The sequence below is a fragment of the Saprolegnia diclina genome (genome assembly GCF_000281045.1).
Source record: "Saprolegnia diclina VS20 unplaced genomic scaffold supercont1.121, whole genome shotgun sequence".
NCBI classification, from domain to species: domain Eukaryota; phylum Oomycota; class Saprolegniomycetes; order Saprolegniales; family Saprolegniaceae; genus Saprolegnia; species Saprolegnia diclina.
Genome location: NW_008246188.1, coordinates 63,088 through 78,559, shown reverse-complemented (window position 1 = coordinate 78,559; position 15,472 = coordinate 63,088). Strand labels below are relative to the sequence as shown.

Here is a 15,472-nt window from a genome sequence, read left to right as displayed (position 1 = left end):
GAATCACTCACGGTTTGTATGCAGCTTGAAAAATCGACGAATTTCCGTCTTAAGTACGGTCGCCAAACACCAAATAGAATGCAATATTTAATTCAATTTTGAAGTTTGTATAAAAGAACAGGAACGCAAATAAAACAGCTATCTCCAACCTCGCTGACGCTTCGACATTTTGCCATCGTCGTCGTCGCCGCCAAGCCGCCACCATGCTCGTCCATGAATTCCACATCCCGCTGCACATGACGGTCGACGAGTTCCAAGTCGCGCAGCTCTACATGGTGGTCGACGCCAGCGAGAAGAACACCAAGGGCGGCGAAGGCGTCGAGATCCTCAAGAACGAGCCGTACGACAACACGAACGGCCAGCTCGGCGACGTCTCGGCGATCTCCAACTGCAAGATCCCGCGCAACCGCGGCCAGTACACGCTCAAGCACTACTACGTCAAGAGCGAGATCCCGGGCTACATTAGCGCGCTGTAGGCCACGCCCGTGACAGGCCATGAGCTCATTTCGACACGTAGCTGCCCCGAGGACAGCATGACGCTCATTGAAGAAGCATGGAACGCGTACCCGCACTGCCTGACCGTCATCACCAACGGCTATTTGGCGAAGAAGAAGTTTTCCATCTCGATCGAGTCGCTGCACGTGCCCGGCGCGACCGTCGCTGGTACACTTCCTCGACATCCTGTTGTGCTGGCTCATCGATGGCGTAGCCAACGCACTTAACTTGACCAAGGACGAGCTCAAGAACCGCGAAGTCGAGCTGTACGACACGAGCACGTATACGATTGACGTGCTCATGGACTGTCTAGGATTCGCATCGAGTCGGATTTGCCCAACCAAAACTCGGACGACGACTACGATCCCTCGACGGTACAGCGCCGCTATGCATCGCAGTGCTTGCTCACAGGATATATGTAGTATGTCTGCCCCAAGACGGGCCGTGGCCCGCTCGAGCGTGGCTGGGAAACCAAGGTCGACCCCGTCATGACGTGCGTCAAGGTCGTTCGCGTCAACTTTGACTACTGGGGCTTCCAAGGCAAGGCCGAAAAGTTCATCCGCGACCGCCAGCGCCGCCTCTTCCACGCCTCGCTGCGCCAGGTACTACCTTTCGTCGCCCTACAGCAGGCTCATGGCATTGTCCTTAGGCCCAGTGTCTCTCGGGCAAGTGGTTTGGCCTCACCATGGAGGACATTCGCGCTCTCGAAGCCAACATCCAGCAAAAGCTCATTGCGCAGCGCACGGCGCAATAGATATCAGAGTTTTCGCTAGTACGTTGATATACTGTTTTGCTAATAGAGTCTATCTAGTCGTAGACAACTTGTATTTTACAGACAACTTGTATCTAGTCGGTCTAAGGTGAGAGCTGATCGCCATGGCGTCGAAACCTGCGACACTTGATACCCGATATCCAATCTTGGAGGTGGCAGAAAAGATTTTTGCTCGGCAAGCATCATGCGCTTCTCGTGGACCAAGTTCATGAGCTACGTGGGGCCCGGTTGGCTCGTGAGCATGGCCTACATTGGCCCATCGAGCCTCGAGGTGCGGCTGCAGGCCGGCGCGTACACCAACTTTGACGTGCTCGGCGTGCTCATGCTGAGCCTCGGCGTCGGCTTCTTCTTCCAAGTGCTCGCCGCCCGCCTCGGCGCGGTCACGGGCCGCAGCCTCTCGGAGCACTGCAGCGCCGAGTACCCACGACCAGTTTCGCTCGTGCTCTGGCTTGTGGCGGAGGCGGCGATCATTGGTAGCGACGTGCATGAGATCCTCGGGTACGACCTTGGCATCATCCCACGTCGTTTTTCGTAGCCCTATAGATCGGCGCTTGCATTGTATGTACTCACGGGCATCCCTCTCTGGAGCGGCTGCCTCGTCATTGGCTGTGCGACCTTTGCCTTCCTCTCGCTGCACGTGCTAGGCGTCCGCTACGTCGAGGCCTTCTTCACGGGTGCGCTCTCGACGTTCGTCTCGCATGAGAACTCAATGCACATGGCTAGTGCTGCTTCTGGCCATGGGCCTGTGCTTTGTGGTCGACTTTGGCCTGGTCAAAGTCGACTGGGCCGACGCTATTGGCAGCGTCGTACCGCTCATCACCGACGTCAACGCGCGCCAGGCCATGAACACGCTAAGCCCGGCCGTCGTGCCACACAACCTCTTTCTGCACTCGGCGCTCGTCGCCCTCCGACCGCTCAACCGCCAGCAGCGCTCCGCCGTGCGCGCTGCGACCTTGTACGCGTCGGTCGAGGTCGGCATCGCGCTCTGCACCATCTTGGTCATCAACGTGGCGGTGCTCGGGCTCTTTGCCGACGCCTTCTACGCCGCCCCGTGCTCGGTCTTGCCGGTAGCAGCGTTGCCTCGTCACTGCGTTTGCACGCTCGTTCGTAGGATCAATCGGCCTGTCTCCCGCCCGCCACGGCCCTCTTCTCGGGCTCACCCGTGTACAACTACTACTCGCTCGCGCCATGCCTCGTGCTCAACCACACGGTGAGCGACGACTGCCCGCGCTGCGCCATGGGGCACACCCAAGTACGTTATATCCATCGTCTTGGTGCCATGAGCAACGACTACGTCTGCAGATGTACGGCTACTGCCAACCGTTGGGGCTCGTTGATGCGGGCAGCGCCCTGCGGGACACCTTGGGCGGCCCGGCCGCCCATGCGTGGGCCATCGCTCTCCTTGCAGCAGGACAAGCAAGCACGATGACGGCCACGTACGCCGGCCAGTTTGTCATGGAAGGCTTCGTGCCGCTGCGCTTGCCGGCGTGGAAGCGCATTGCACTCACACGCGTACTGGCGCTCCTTCCGGCGGTGCGCCATTCTGCAATGTGCATCTCGTTTGAGGATCATGGTGCGTAGGTGATGCTCGCCGTGTCGGCGCTCGACAAGGGCGAGCTGGACCATACGTGGCTGCACGTCGTGCAGAGCCTCGCCTTGCCGCTTTCGCTCTTGCCGCTCGTGACGCTCACGAGTTCCCGCCGCATCATGGGCAAACACTTTGTCAACGGCGCGCGCACGCGTACGGCGGCCATCGTGCTCGCCGCTGTGCTCTGCATCCTCAACTTGTACGACGTCGGGTCTGCGATGGCCGCGATGCTCTGGACGTCGGCGAGGTACACAGCGCACGTCCACAGTGCATGCGCGAGCCTGTCTGCGTAGAACGTATGCGACGACGGGCGCGGTGGTTGCATATGGGATCGTTCTGCTGTACATTGGCCTCATTGCGCCGCTCTGCGCGTGGCGGGCGGCAAGTGTCGAGGCGCCCGACGCGATCCTCGAGTCGCTTCTCGATGCCGACGACGACGACGACGCGGCGTGAGATCAGAAAAGTTGAGTGTCGTACAAATGCAGATTACAAGGTGCCTTGGGTCAAGTACTGGACGAGCAACCGCTCGAGGTTGTCGACCTTGGGCGTCGACGGTCGGTCGAGCGCGTACCCGAGAAAGCAGCGGGCAAAGACCGGCGCTACGTACAGTGTCGTCGCTACAGTATCATCGGCACGCCAAGCGTACCGAGAGTGGAGGCATGCAGGTGGTTCTCGCTCCCAAACTTGAGGAGCTCCCGTAAGAACGAGAGCAGGTAGATGAACGTGTTGTAGTGGATCGGCGTCAGCGCATCCACAATGGACCGCGGGCTCTCGAGGTTGAGCACTTGCTCGGGCAGGACGCTCTCCCGGAGGGTTTGGAGCCAATGCAGCAAGACACCGGCCATGGCCTGCGGACTAGCCCCCAAAATGTGAGCGCTCACGATCGACCATAGGCGGACGCACCGGTGCGGGTGGAACGCGGTACCAGCGTCCAGAGCATCGCGAATGCCCGTGGTCTCGGCGTCTTTGAGCGGGTTGGCCAAAAACAACTCGGGCGTGCGCAGGCCGTGGGTGAAGAGGTCGTCGACCATGCGCCAGAGCTCTTTCGGGATCTTTTGGACGCTCGTCACGTCGCGCTTGATCGCAACCTGCTTGCGCACGGGCTCCAGGCGTACGACAAGCTGCTCCAACGTTGCGCCAAAGCAGGTACTAGGCACTGGGTGAGACACGGAAAGGCCAAAGACGAAGAAGGGTACGGTAAGAACGAGCCCGAGACGACGAGGAAGTGGTCGGCACCGTTGGCGACGCGCAAGACGAGGGTGTCGTCGAGCGTGTCTTGGCCGCTCGAGAGGAGATGCACCGTGTGATGCGACACAAGCACCGTAAACTGCAGCTGGACGCGCTCCTTGGGGGCGAGGACGCCGTACGCGGGCGAGACGCTCAGCCAGCTCTACGTTTCGACTTGAGATGTAGGTATCAGGATGGTCGTACCTTGGAGATTGCGGGTTCGTGGAGCTTGGGGGTGAATTTGAAGTGTGCGGGCACCACGCCGACGTTTTCGAGCGTAAACGACTTGGTCTGCGGCACGAGGTACGTCACATGCTCGAACTCCATGAGCCCGCCGTCCGAGACGAGGATCTATACGCGTTGATAGCGAGGCCAAGACGATCGTCCGTACCTTGGGTTTGTTGTTGGACTCCCACTTGTCAAAGTCGCGGCTCACTTCGCGCTGGACGACCTCCTTCTTGGCCTCGACTTCATGCTGGATCTACTCATTCTCTTTGCTTAGCGACCGATGTGGACTCGGGCAGAGAAAGAATGACCTTGGCTTGGAAGGTGGCGGCGACGGGCTTGTGGTCCGAGATGTCGATCTCCATGACTGTGCCATAGTACAACTGCCGCACGGCCGACGGGTCCTTGGCCTTCCAGAGCACGCGGTCGCACCTAGCTGTGTGTGACGAACGCAAGCATCTTCGGCGAACGGACCACGCCGGTGCGCGCACTTTCTTGTCGGGCCGACGGTCGTAGAACGACGTGCCGGCTTGAAACTTGTACGTGGGCGGGAACGTGATGGCGCCTTCTTGGAAGCCTTGGAAGACGTTGCCCTTGGCGACCTCGAGCAAGAGCTAATGGCATGTGACGCGTCCGCTGCGTCGTCGGACCCAGGCACATACCTGCTCTCGGGCGAGGAGGTACTCCAAGTTGCGCTTCTCAACGTGAAGAAAGCAGTCTTCGATCGTCAAGCTGCTGTCTTCGACGAGCCGGTAGTTGAGATCGCCGATCCAAAAAATGAAATCGTGGTTGGCAATGCCAAGCCCGACGTGGTGGCCCGCTGTCGGCGACGGCAAGAGCTCTTGGAGGCTATAGATGACGTTGATGAGGCGCTGCTTGGACAAGAAGCGTACCCGTCGTCGGCGTCGCGAAACTCGATTTTGTGCAGAATGTTGGCAAAGTCGGCGTTGCGCCCAGACACGTTGTGCGTGTGGGCTGCGAGATGCGAGCAGACAAAGCAGAGCGTGCTGTCGTAGAGCCGAAGGCGCACGGCGACGCCGCCCTTGTTGCCCTACACGCGCCATGAGGTACGGCGTGAAAAGGCGGAAGAGGTACCATGACGCCCATGATGCCCACGCCGGCGGTTGCGCCCATGACGTCCGAGACAAATGGCACGTGCTCGCGCTTGACAAAGACGATGAGGAGGATGCCCACGAGGTGCTTGTGCAGCACGACGTCGTAATTGTCGTTGGACATGTGGCCATTGAGCGCGGCCGAGAGCGACTCTTCCCACTGCTGGCTGCGCGTCGCCGTCATGTTGTTGACAACGACGTTGACCGCGTTGAGATCAACGATTTCCTGAAACCCGACGGCGACGACGTCCGGGAGACTGCGCGTCGGCTGGAGCCATGGCAAGAGCTTCATGGCCTCGGCGACCGAGACGGGCTTCTTGGCGTTGACGTTGAAGGTGCCCGCCCAGAGCGCGATCTCCTTCTCCTCCATGTACTCGGAGGCCCGCTGGCGCATGCGCTGGTGGATCCAGTCGTCGCGGAGCATGGACTGGACCGTCGGGATGTAGCAGCGCCCGTTCGTCTGCTGCTGCATGTCGCTGCTCCCGCTGCCCGACGACCGACCCGAGAAGCTCATCTTCGTCAACGCAGTCACCGACTGCGTGAAAACCGTTTTGGATGTATTCCGGATACGAGAGTCATATCCGGAAAACAAAGATATCGCCGGCCGCATCTCCCAAGCAAAAAGTGAAAAAGTAGATAAGCAGTGAGAACCAAAGACGGCTTCCCTTGGAATCGCAAATTGTCTTGTGCGAATCACCCAAAAATACGAAATCAAGTTGTTGAACGCGAGCGGAAATGGCGCTGGATGCGAGTCGTGGTTCATCGACCCTGGCCAAGGATCAGGGTCAAGTCCAGTGGTCATGAGATGGCCTCCGACGAAGCTCGGAGGCAGATGCATGCTATTGGTATCTTCGCTTGAGGCCAGGCGAGTTGATTGGTCATGGCTCGATCGCTACGATACCTCGACAGGTTGGGGTGCGACGAGTGTAAACGTAGCCTTGGGTTATCGCCCCAGTACGTATGCGAACTATGCTATCGAGCTCCAGTCATGACTGAGCTCAAGCCGTGATCGTGTCGCCAGCATCGCAGGGCTGGTCGGCGCGTTCGGGGCGCTGGACTCACAAGTAATCGCTCCACCTAATCTTGTCTATCGCTACGTACAGTCATGTCTGCTCGTGCGGACCGGTGGTCTGGTATCGACCATATTGATCTTCTCGCAGCCGAGCAAAGGTAGCCAAGCTTCGTAGGCCGTGCCAACGCGCCAACGGCGACGGCAATGCTTCAATCGCTCTCAAACAGTGTATGCGCCTGTCCAATCCACTGTTTCCAATCCGCCAATCCAATCACACGACGCTAGTGAGAGATGTTTTCGCATATTTTACATTTACAAATACTAGAGATGCTCTATCAATAGTAAACCCAAGAGGAAACCATGCCATTGAAGCGCGATAGAAAGTGCATTTTGGCGGGGCCAATGAATTGCAAGCAACACCATGGCAGCGGTGCCAGCTACGCCCGACGTCCTTGGCGACGTGTACGAGCCGGCCGAAGACACATACCTTTTCCTTGACGCGATCCAAGACGAGACGCCTTTCCTCGCCGACCTACGTCCTTCGCTCGTGCTGGAGCTCGGCCCGGGCTCGGGCGTCGTGGGTGTCTACACGATGCAGCAGCTTGCGTCGATCGACCAGCCCGCGCTGCTCTTGGCGGTCGACATCAACGACGAAGCGACCGCATGTACAAAGGCAACCGCGCGCCTCAATGCCATCCACAACATTGAGATTGTGCGCATGGACCTCCTTACGCAACTGCAGCTGCGCCACCAAGTCGATGTGCTCCTCTTCAACCCGCCGTATGTCCCGACGCCGTCCGAAGAAGTCGGCTCCACGTACTGCACCACTCGCTTTGAATGGTTTTATAAAGACGCTGGGTAGGGGCATTGAGGCAGCGTGGGCCGGCGGCTTGCACGGGCGCGAAGTCATTGACCGGCTTCTGCCCCTCGTCCAGGTATCATTGGCATTCGCACAAGGCCAAACAATCGATTGTACTAGCACCTCCTGTCCCCCGTCGGCGTCTTTTACATGGTCATTGTGGCCGAGAACCGACCAAAAGACATTGCGCGGATCATGGCAGCCAACGGCTTTTCCACGACCGTAGAGATCCCCACGCTAACCTGCACCCTCATGGACGTTGTAGGTCGTGCGGTCGCGCCAAGCGTTCAACGAACGCCTCTCGATTCTTAAATTTGCGCGGCAGCCCATCCAAGAGGTCGTGGCCGAGGCGTAAGCTCTATAACAAAGCTCTTTGGATCCCACATACGTCCTATTGAGGAGATTTCAGTATGCTCCATCCTGAGAGCATTGATGCAGGCCTAGGGCCTGGCCATGATTCTTGGCGTCTTGGCTATCCCGTGCTTGGCATGCCAGATTTAGCCGCCGTCAAGGGCTTAGTTTTGGACTGGAGTGTTTTTCCATCGCAAAATGTTCCGCTCTTTACTTGTCGCTTCGATTTCCGCTCGTTTCTGTGGACAAAAACACAATTTCCACGTAGTATTATTGCATCGAATAGCGTTTTTACGGGTAGCCAAAGGGCTTGAAGAGGTAGACCGACTCGAAACCGGGGTAGTGTGACGCGGACGGCGGGTGGTTGTACAAAATATTCTCAAACTCAATCTCAAACGACGGGAACGCATGCGCGTTTTTCTTGGCCTCGCCAATGAAAAAGTGCGCAAACGCTTGGGCAGCGAGGAGCGACGGGGACGAGTGGTCAATGTCGCCATAGAACGCCCCGGACGGCAGCCGGCCAAACTCATACGGGTTCTTCTCCGGGTGGAACTGGAGACCGTAGAAGGGAAACTCGATGGCTTCGATCGCACTCACGTACGTCACGCCTTGGCGATCGAGCGACGTGGCGAGCGCCTACACGATATTATTGTCGCAAAGTCCTTCATCCCGAGGTATTAGTACCTTGAAGAAGGCCGTGAGACTTGGTGTCGCATCAAAGTGCGTTTTTGTGATGCCGTAGTGGTGAAAGTTGGCTGTGAGCGGCGAGGTCGTGAGCGCGTCGTAGTAGCGGCTGTAGCTAAAGAGCCGGCTCGAGGCCGCGCTTGGGGTGTACGATATGGTCGAGCTAATGTTTTGCGCGTCCACCTTGTCGAGGATCCCATTGTCGCCAGCCGTCAGTTGCACGAGCCACTCGAACCCGAGGCACGTGCCCCACACTGGGAAGTACGTGCCGTTTCGGTTGATAGCAATCGCAGACTCGAGGAGGAACTTTGCTTGCGCGTTGGGCGACGGATCGCCCCCGGGGAAGAGGAGGCCGTTGACACTCGAGAGAAGACGCGTCAGCTCCGACTCGGACGCCGTGAACGGAATGCGCACGGCGCGTCCACCAGCGCTCTCGATCCACTTGATGTACGACGCCGCAATGTACTCGTACGGCCCGCCCTCGCTCGGGTTGGTCGTCGGGTGCGAGAAGACGCCAATGATTGGGTTCGGTGTCAAGATAGGACTTGTCTGCGCGAGCTCAATCGGCGCAATAGGCGTCGTGGTTGTGCTGGCGACGGCAAGCAAGCAGCCGACGGCGAGGCCCAGTGCGACCACGAGCCGTCTCGTACGCGACGACGTCGGCTTGGCCTTGGGCAGGATCGGGACGGTGGCGGCGTCGACCATCTTGGAGGCACGCAAACTCAAAATGAACCAGAGAGTGCGATCTTATTTCGACGGCCAAGCGGCGGCGTTGGTTCCGAGGGGGCTTCTGAGAGGCTACCCACATGCCAATCAAAACGTGGAACGCTGTGTGATCAGCGGGTGCGTTCTTGAGCTTCAACCTCGGACCGAAATCTAGACGCAAAAAGACAAGTTTGACAAAATGGGGTGCAATTGCGTCGGTGATATATAGGAGAATACCCTCTTTTGACGCAACTTGCGGGCGCGAGCGGTACACTGCAGCAACTGAGCCTTCGTTCGCACAAGATGAAGGCTGTACGTTGTGGGGATAAGAGGCTTGTGAAGCCTTCGCTACTGACTGGAGGCGCGCTTCGTGTACTCAGTATCGCAGTGCGCGACTGGTGTGGTCCGTGCAAGGGTAATTCATGAGGTGCATCTGCTTGTATTGGGCACCAACCTTGAGCAATAGAGCCTAGCAACTGCACGGCGATACGGTTCGAGAAGACCACGACATTGTAGTTTCGTAGACAGCTCCACTTCAAGGCAGCTTCTTGGCAGCCGAACGTATACAGCGAGCGATGCGACCACGCGTTGCGATCGTCTAGCACTGACTCCTCCTAAACTACCACCACGAAGGGCGCACTCTTTTGCCTACTAGCACCTGCCGTGGGTTCGATTGGCTCGAGCAGCTCACGACCAAGACACTGCGATCCTGTACACGGTGGACCACCATTTTTGCTCGGCCGTCGCGTCCGTACTAACCGCAGCCTCGAACCGCTTTGCCGCTTCTCTGCAAAGCCATGAGCCATGCGTTCAACCAAAGCGGGGCAACAGGCTCGTGCGGCTCACTTTGCACCGAGTCTTCTCACCCTTCTTCATCTTCTTCTACATCTTCTCAGGGACGGCACAGTAGAAGACGGTTTACTCGCCCACCTACCACTCTCATGCGCGCGGTCGCAGCGCTCTGTGCTGGCAGCGCGCCATTGCTTTCAGGCTGTCCATCGACGCGCTCTTCTCCACGAGTCGGCAACCTGACGCAGAGACGTGTTGTTGCTTTGGGTACCTTTGGGCGCGGATGACGCAGTCACAATGCCGCCGTCGTAATCATTCATATCTTGGGATTTGTATCCGCATACTAGAATTTATAGCGACGATATCCAACAGAGGAGCCAATCAGAGGCCGGCGAGCTGCGTTATGGCAATTTCATAACCAAAACGGACCTTCGTCGGTCGCTTGCAGCAGCATGATGGCTCTCGCCTCCGAGGACGTGACGTGCGCCGTGTGTCTTGAGCCCTTCGCGTCGCCCGTCTCGCTCTACTGCGGCCACAGCTTTGACCGGTACGCGGCGTCCGCGACGCTGTGCGTCTTACTTTACTGTGTAGCGAGTGCTTGCTCGAGCTTGTGGGCAGCCCCTGCCCCATCTGCCGCCAGTCGCTGGTCCTCGCCAACGTTGCGCTCCAGCCCAAGAACTCGCTGATTCAGCAGGCCGTGCGAGCGTTCTTTTCTTCCAATGCAATGGGTCGCGTGCTCGTCGAGGCGCGCGAAGCCGACCACGAAGAGCGCCGCGTCGCGCGTCTCGCAGCCCCGAAACCGGTCGTGCGCAGCACAAGCAGTGGCCGCCGGTCGCCGACGCCGGACGTCAGCGTGAGCTGGGGCAGCGTCGTCTTCTTCCAGGCGCTTTCGTTTCCGTGGGACGCGGTCTTTGGGCCCGCGGGCCTCGACGACGAGGACGAGACGCCCGAGTCGTGCGCGCTGAGCTGGTCGGTTGTATTTATGTTTGTGTGCTGCTTTCTGCTCTCCCAGGTACGGCGCGTTTCTTCCTCCTTCTCAACAAGAAATAGCTTCGACTAACTCGTATCATTTTGGTTAGATGATGACGTACATCCTTGATATTTAAGCGACAAAAAATATAAACCAAACGACGCAGACGTGTTATTGTTGATGTGAGTTATTCACATGCCAAATGTAATCATGAAAATGGCGGGCTTCCTAATGCGCTAATGAGAGAGGTCGGTGCGTCAAGCCGAGGGCGCTTGGTCGAAGAGTTCATGCGGAGAGCATTGAGCGACTCGGCAAGCGATTGCACCACGGCGCGACGAGCCAAGTGCCGAACATGCAATCGCGTAGTGGTAGCTGCCTTGATCGCAAGCTGCAGGAAGGTGCGTGCGGAACACAATGTTGTTGCGGTCAAGCCAAAGACTGTATCAGACGCAAGCGCATGAGATCGGCCAGAGGGCACGGATGGACGACTAACTTATGGTCGGAGAATGGATTATGATCATAAAGGAAGCCGGCAACCGGTGACGGCCGTTGCATTCGCCAGATATCTCGCGTCGAATCAAACCAGACCACAGGGACTTATGCACAGCGCAGACGCGTGCTATGCTATCGCTCGTAGTAGTTACGATATGCGGACAGTCACAGTGGAGTTGGCGCCAGTTGTAGCTCACGCACACCACAGTACGGGACTGCAAAGCCATTGCTGGACTACCAAGCTTGCTCTCCATGTTGGTGCTATCCAAGGCCAACAACCGAAGACAAGTCAAGGCGTCTTGTGCTATCAGATATTAGACGTTCGACACGAGAAACAGGAACCAAATAGTCCTATTCACTAACGTCACTGGCACTTTTGGCTTTTCGTGGGCACGTCATTGGACGACGGGTAATGTCTCCATGCACCCGCCTCTACGCCTGCGTAGTGTTTGTAGTCAGTCGCCTTGTTGCCAGCTCGATTGCGTTCAGAGACACAAGAGCAACCTGCAAGCAAGATTGAATGCGGAGTCGCTTCCGTTGGCGCGGCGACCGCCGGAGACGTCAACAACGCGGCAGCTCAAAGCGGCGCATCCACGGCGACACATGCTCCCACTGCGCCAGCAAGCAGAGCGTAGGAGGGAAAAGCAGCGATTGATTTACGCGACTGCCTTTCGTCCAGCGCTGGTTTCCTCAAGAGAGTCGCACAGCAGGTGTTGTTTGTTGGTCTTTTGCAGCAGTTGTTGGCTACGTACGCTACGTGCGGTACACTGTAGTTGTCAGCAGAGATCCGCTAGACCATTTCGCACCCAGCGCTACGGCAAGCTTCAAGGATCGGCTTGCATTGCCCACTCGGCACTCTTCTCGCTTTGATGTTCTTGTTCGAATGGCAAAGTGTTTCCTTGGCGCGAATGGCCGCTAGCGCTAGAGTCTTCGACCAGACGACACCCACGTCTGCCTAACGCACACCCAAACGCATCGCAAGATACGGTCCATCGGCATACCTTCAGGCCCAAGGGGATGCTCCAAGGCGATTCCGCATTGCCACGTTGGCCGTCCGTCTCTTGCGCAATGGATACGTCCGAACGTAGCTTGTGATATCTGTGATCGACGCGTTGTCGTTGCTGCTTTGCATCCGAAAAGGCGAGGCTGTTCAAGCGGCTTTGTAAATCTTAGTCGTCTTATCGTGCTGGCCCGATAACAAGTAGCCAGAGAGTCCGCGTGCGCTTGCCGTGTTGACATGGCTTTGTTGACGTTTGCATCGTGGACCAGCTTCCGCAGCTGCGCCATCCATCGTCGAGCCAGTGGTCGCCTTGGTCGTGTGATTTTCAAAGAGGTACGAACTCGCAATTCACTACGTTTTTTCAGCCAGGGAATAGGTTATTCCCTTGGTTGTCAGTGACGAGGACGGCGCCACAAACCGAGTTGAGACCACATGGTTTCACGCAATTTAAGTCCCGTCCTTGGATAATGCAGTCGTCGGTACCGCGATCGGACGATGTCGTTTGTGGTCTCGCGGGGGCGGACACGACTGTTGATTTGCAGCAAGGTCAGCGCCGTTGTCGCCTGTATGCGCCCAGGACGCTGGACAGGCGCAGACAATATTTCAAACGCGTCGGGTCAGTGTGGTATCCTTGCCGTTAGCCTAGTGCTTCGGGCTTCAAGCAACGGCTTACAGCACACCACATGTTGCACAAATGGGTGGTCGATCTCCGCCCGCAGTTGGATCCAAGCACCTACGTTCTCGATGACCTGTCCACTCTCTCCTTCCTATCGTAGCTACCTGCGATTGCACCACGTTTACTCGCGAACGATAGATCAAGTCGCTCGACTGGACTGCGCGCCACCCATGCTACTCACGTACCCTTCTGACGACCTAGACTCACTTTTCAATTGTCTATATTCATTGCATCATGCTCGGCTCGTCGGGCGTGGTGCTGTTCTCGGCCGTCGACTTGGCCCACGCCCAAGCCGCGCGCTCGATGCGGCGAGGCGCTTCGTTCGCCGACTCCGCCTCGTGCCGTCGCCCGGTTGCAACGAGCCTTGCACGCACGGATTACACGTCCGACTCGCGCACCGAGTATGAGCTCGTACAAGACGCTGCTTCGATCCCACCCATGCTCCAAGCCGAACCGTCACCACCGCCCCGCCCCCGCACCATAAACTTTAGCATCCAAGAGTCGGACGCCACCAAGCTCGTTGTGAGCGGTCGGGCGATTCTACTCGGTGCGATCCTCGGTGTCGGCCTTGGCTTTCTCGTTTCGCGCGTGCCACTTCTCAAGACTCACCTCTCGATCTGGGTCGCTCTGCCCGGTGATTTGTTTGTGCGTGCACTGCGCTGCCTTGTCGTGCCCATGGTCTTTACGGGCATCACAGTGGCGATTGCCGACGCCGTTGACAAGGGCAAGGCATCCGTGCTCGGGCTGCGGACACTCGGTTTGTTTGCCCTCTCGAGCGGTCTCTCGACGGCGCTCGGTCTCGGCGTCGCGCTTCTCTTTCAGCCTCTCTTTGTCGGTGTCGCGCCAGCGGCGTCCGCGCCCATGTCGCCGGCGCTCGCGTTCAAGTGCCACAATGGTTTGTATCTCGAGATGGCGGTGAATGGATCTGTAAGCTGCACGTCGTCGGCACCGTCGACGTTTGAAGTCGCCGACGTGAACGATGCCATGCTGTCCCGTGGCTTTCTCAACACGAACGACGTGACAAGCATGACGACGCAGCTGCTGCGGATGGTGGAGCTCCTCGTGACCGACAATATCTTCCACGCTTTCGCCGAGGGCACGCTGCTGAGCATCATCATGTTCGCATTGCCACTCGGCGTCGCAATCGTGCGCAGCCACCACGATCGCTCGCGGGGGGGCACCCCGCCCCCCAACCCCCTCTTGCAACTGTTTCGCCAAACGCGAAATGCGTTTTTGGTCTTGGTGCACGCACTGCTTCGGCTCACGCCGCTTGCAATTGTGTTTTTGATCGGCGGTGCGATCGCAAGCCTCGACGCCAACACAGCGACGCTCAACCAAGTGCTTTTGGTCTTGGCGGCGTATGCGTCCGGCGTGGCTATCCACGCACTGCTCGTGCTGCCCCTCCTCCTCTTTGTCTTGACGTGGGTCAACCCCTTTGCGTTCATGCAGCATCTGCTCCCGTCGTATACGTTTGCGTTTGGCTGCGCCTCGTCGATGGCGACGCTACCGATCGCACTCGCCGACCTCCAAGCGACGCGATCGACGCCCAATTCGCTCGCGTCGCTCGTCATGGCCCTCGGTACGACCGTCAATATGAACGCTGCGGGGCTCTACTACCCGCTCATGACCGTCTTCTTGGCCGCGACGGGCTCCAGTGGCCCGGTGGACCTCTCGTCGTCGCAGCTCATTGTGCTCTTCTGCATGAGCTTGCTCGGTGCCATGGGCACCGCCCCCGTTCCAAACGCGGGTCTTGTCATGCTGCTGACGGTGTGGAAGACTGTGCTGCCGCATGCGTCGGTGCCGCCGTCGTTTGCGCTCGTCGTCGCCATGGACTTTCTCATTGACCGCATCTCGACAGCGCTCAACGTTCACGGCAATGTGATTGTCACGCGCATCGTGGCCGAGTACGTCGACGAAGCGGCGCTTGACGATTCAAGAACACACGACGTCGAACCGCGTCGTCTAGAGAATTTGTAGCATTTTTGTCGCGTTTTTGGCGCTATTTATCCCCGACTGTGTACACTCCCAAGGTCATAGTTATCCTTGACATTAAGATCATTGAACTGAAGCAACGGGACTTTAGTTTTGTAACCTGTTGTGACCGTTTCCGCCTTCAAACGCCAGACAAAGGGAGGCCGCACTCCCAAACACCGGCGTGTGTACTAAGAAGCAAAATGGAAACTAAAGCTAGCTGACTGCTGGAGCCCTGGCCACAGGCTCCTGTACAGTCCCATCCCAACGGTCTTCCCGTAGGACGATCTACTGATAGATTGATACAAACACATCGCCTTGTCTCGACCTAGTGGTTCGAGAGCTGTGTGGATATGAATATCCAGTGCTCAACCACTGTATGAGGCATCTACTGCCACACACCCCTCTCCCAAAGGATTTATAGGACAGCTTAGCCCAAATCCCAAGGAATCAAAGACCGCAAAAACAGACCCCGGAGAATCGCCGTCAGATTCTGTTCTTGATCTGGTCCAAGATCTTCAAGAGTTACCGTTGCACGGCCCGG

The 15,472-nt window shown here is 57.9% G+C and overlaps 7 protein-coding genes across 7 annotated transcripts; 5 read left to right on the top strand and 2 right to left on the bottom strand.

Annotated features, from left to right (window-relative positions):
• The first annotated feature begins 118 nt into the window (after positions 1-118).
• On the top strand, positions 119-1,333 carry SDRG_16265 (hypothetical protein). The gene is made up of 6 exons (XM_008622467.1): positions 119-472; positions 518-663; positions 710-761; positions 809-869; positions 918-1,097; positions 1,145-1,333. Exons 1-6 carry the CDS (start codon positions 204-206, stop codon positions 1,247-1,249), a joined length of 813 nt encoding a protein of 270 aa, XP_008620689.1. The 5' UTR covers positions 119-203; the 3' UTR covers positions 1,250-1,333.
• Positions 1,334-1,451: 118 nt separating this feature from the next.
• Positions 1,452-3,308, top strand: SDRG_16264 (hypothetical protein; the record flags this gene model as incomplete). The annotated part of the gene is made up of 7 exons (XM_008622466.1): positions 1,452-1,765; positions 1,811-1,941; positions 1,991-2,334; positions 2,379-2,519; positions 2,570-2,800; positions 2,849-3,102; positions 3,149-3,308. 7 exons carry the CDS (start codon positions 1,452-1,454, stop codon positions 3,306-3,308), a joined length of 1,575 nt encoding a protein of 524 aa, XP_008620688.1.
• Positions 3,309-3,341: 33 nt separating this feature from the next.
• On the bottom strand, positions 3,342-5,933 carry SDRG_16263 (hypothetical protein; the record flags this gene model as incomplete). The annotated part of the gene is made up of 11 exons (XM_008622465.1): positions 3,342-3,454; positions 3,502-3,710; positions 3,759-4,004; positions 4,052-4,245; positions 4,287-4,433; positions 4,474-4,563; positions 4,619-4,739; positions 4,782-4,921; positions 4,970-5,156; positions 5,201-5,358; positions 5,403-5,933. The coding sequence occupies 11 exons, from the start codon at positions 5,931-5,933 to the stop codon at positions 3,342-3,344; spliced, it is 2,136 nt and encodes a 711-aa protein (XP_008620687.1).
• A 904-nt stretch (positions 5,934-6,837) lies between these two features.
• SDRG_16262 (methylase) lies at positions 6,838-7,675 on the top strand. The gene is made up of 4 exons (XM_008622464.1): positions 6,838-7,247; positions 7,294-7,366; positions 7,411-7,512; positions 7,556-7,675. The coding sequence occupies exons 1-4, from the start codon at positions 6,853-6,855 to the stop codon at positions 7,643-7,645; spliced, it is 660 nt and encodes a 219-aa protein (XP_008620686.1). The 5' UTR covers positions 6,838-6,852; the 3' UTR covers positions 7,646-7,675.
• Positions 7,676-7,881: 206 nt separating this feature from the next.
• On the bottom strand, positions 7,882-9,106 carry SDRG_16261 (hypothetical protein). Its single transcript, XM_008622463.1, has 2 exons — positions 8,326-9,106; positions 7,882-8,277 (listed from the first exon to the last, which is right to left on the bottom strand). Exons 1-2 carry the CDS (start codon positions 9,028-9,030, stop codon positions 7,933-7,935), a joined length of 1,050 nt encoding a protein of 349 aa, XP_008620685.1. The 5' UTR covers positions 9,031-9,106; the 3' UTR covers positions 7,882-7,932.
• A 1,137-nt stretch (positions 9,107-10,243) lies between these two features.
• On the top strand, positions 10,244-10,969 carry SDRG_16260 (hypothetical protein). Its single transcript, XM_008622462.1, has 3 exons — positions 10,244-10,366; positions 10,411-10,831; positions 10,899-10,969. Exons 1-3 carry the CDS (start codon positions 10,272-10,274, stop codon positions 10,923-10,925), a joined length of 543 nt encoding a protein of 180 aa, XP_008620684.1. The 5' UTR covers positions 10,244-10,271; the 3' UTR covers positions 10,926-10,969.
• A 2,222-nt stretch (positions 10,970-13,191) lies between these two features.
• On the top strand, positions 13,192-15,033 carry SDRG_16259 (hypothetical protein; the record flags this gene model as incomplete). Its single annotated transcript, XM_008622461.1, has 1 exon — positions 13,192-15,033. The coding sequence occupies one exon, from the start codon at positions 13,192-13,194 to the stop codon at positions 14,932-14,934; it is 1,743 nt and encodes a 580-aa protein (XP_008620683.1). The 3' UTR covers positions 14,935-15,033.
• Between the last annotated feature and the right edge of the window lie 439 nt (positions 15,034-15,472).

Excerpts from the sequence above, each read along its gene's own strand:
- SDRG_16261 (XM_008622463.1), bottom strand. The coding sequence starts at position 9,030 with ATGGTCGACGCCGCCACCGTCCCGATCCTGCCCAAGGCCAAGCCGACG. Across the intron at positions 8,278-8,325 it reads GTCTCACGGCCTTCTTCAAG|GCGCTCGCCACGTCGCTCGA; the intron begins GTACTAATACCT and ends AATATCGTGTAG.
- SDRG_16265 (XM_008622467.1), top strand. The coding sequence starts at position 204 with ATGCTCGTCCATGAATTCCACATCCCGCTGCACATGACGGTCGACGAG. Across the intron at positions 473-517 it reads CCGGGCTACATTAGCGCGCT|CTGCCCCGAGGACAGCATGA; the intron begins GTAGGCCACGCC and ends TTCGACACGTAG. Across the intron at positions 762-808 it reads AAGAACCGCGAAGTCGAGCT|GATTCGCATCGAGTCGGATT; the intron begins GTACGACACGAG and ends TGGACTGTCTAG.
- SDRG_16260 (XM_008622462.1), top strand. The coding sequence starts at position 10,272 with ATGATGGCTCTCGCCTCCGAGGACGTGACGTGCGCCGTGTGTCTTGAG. Across the intron at positions 10,367-10,410 it reads TGCGGCCACAGCTTTGACCG|CGAGTGCTTGCTCGAGCTTG; the intron begins GTACGCGGCGTC and ends TTTACTGTGTAG. Across the intron at positions 10,832-10,898 it reads GCTGCTTTCTGCTCTCCCAG|ATGATGACGTACATCCTTGA; the intron begins GTACGGCGCGTT and ends CATTTTGGTTAG.
- SDRG_16262 (XM_008622464.1), top strand. The coding sequence starts at position 6,853 with ATGGCAGCGGTGCCAGCTACGCCCGACGTCCTTGGCGACGTGTACGAG. Across the intron at positions 7,248-7,293 it reads TCCGAAGAAGTCGGCTCCAC|GGGCATTGAGGCAGCGTGGG; the intron begins GTACTGCACCAC and ends GACGCTGGGTAG. Across the intron at positions 7,367-7,410 it reads GGCTTCTGCCCCTCGTCCAG|CACCTCCTGTCCCCCGTCGG; the intron begins GTATCATTGGCA and ends CGATTGTACTAG.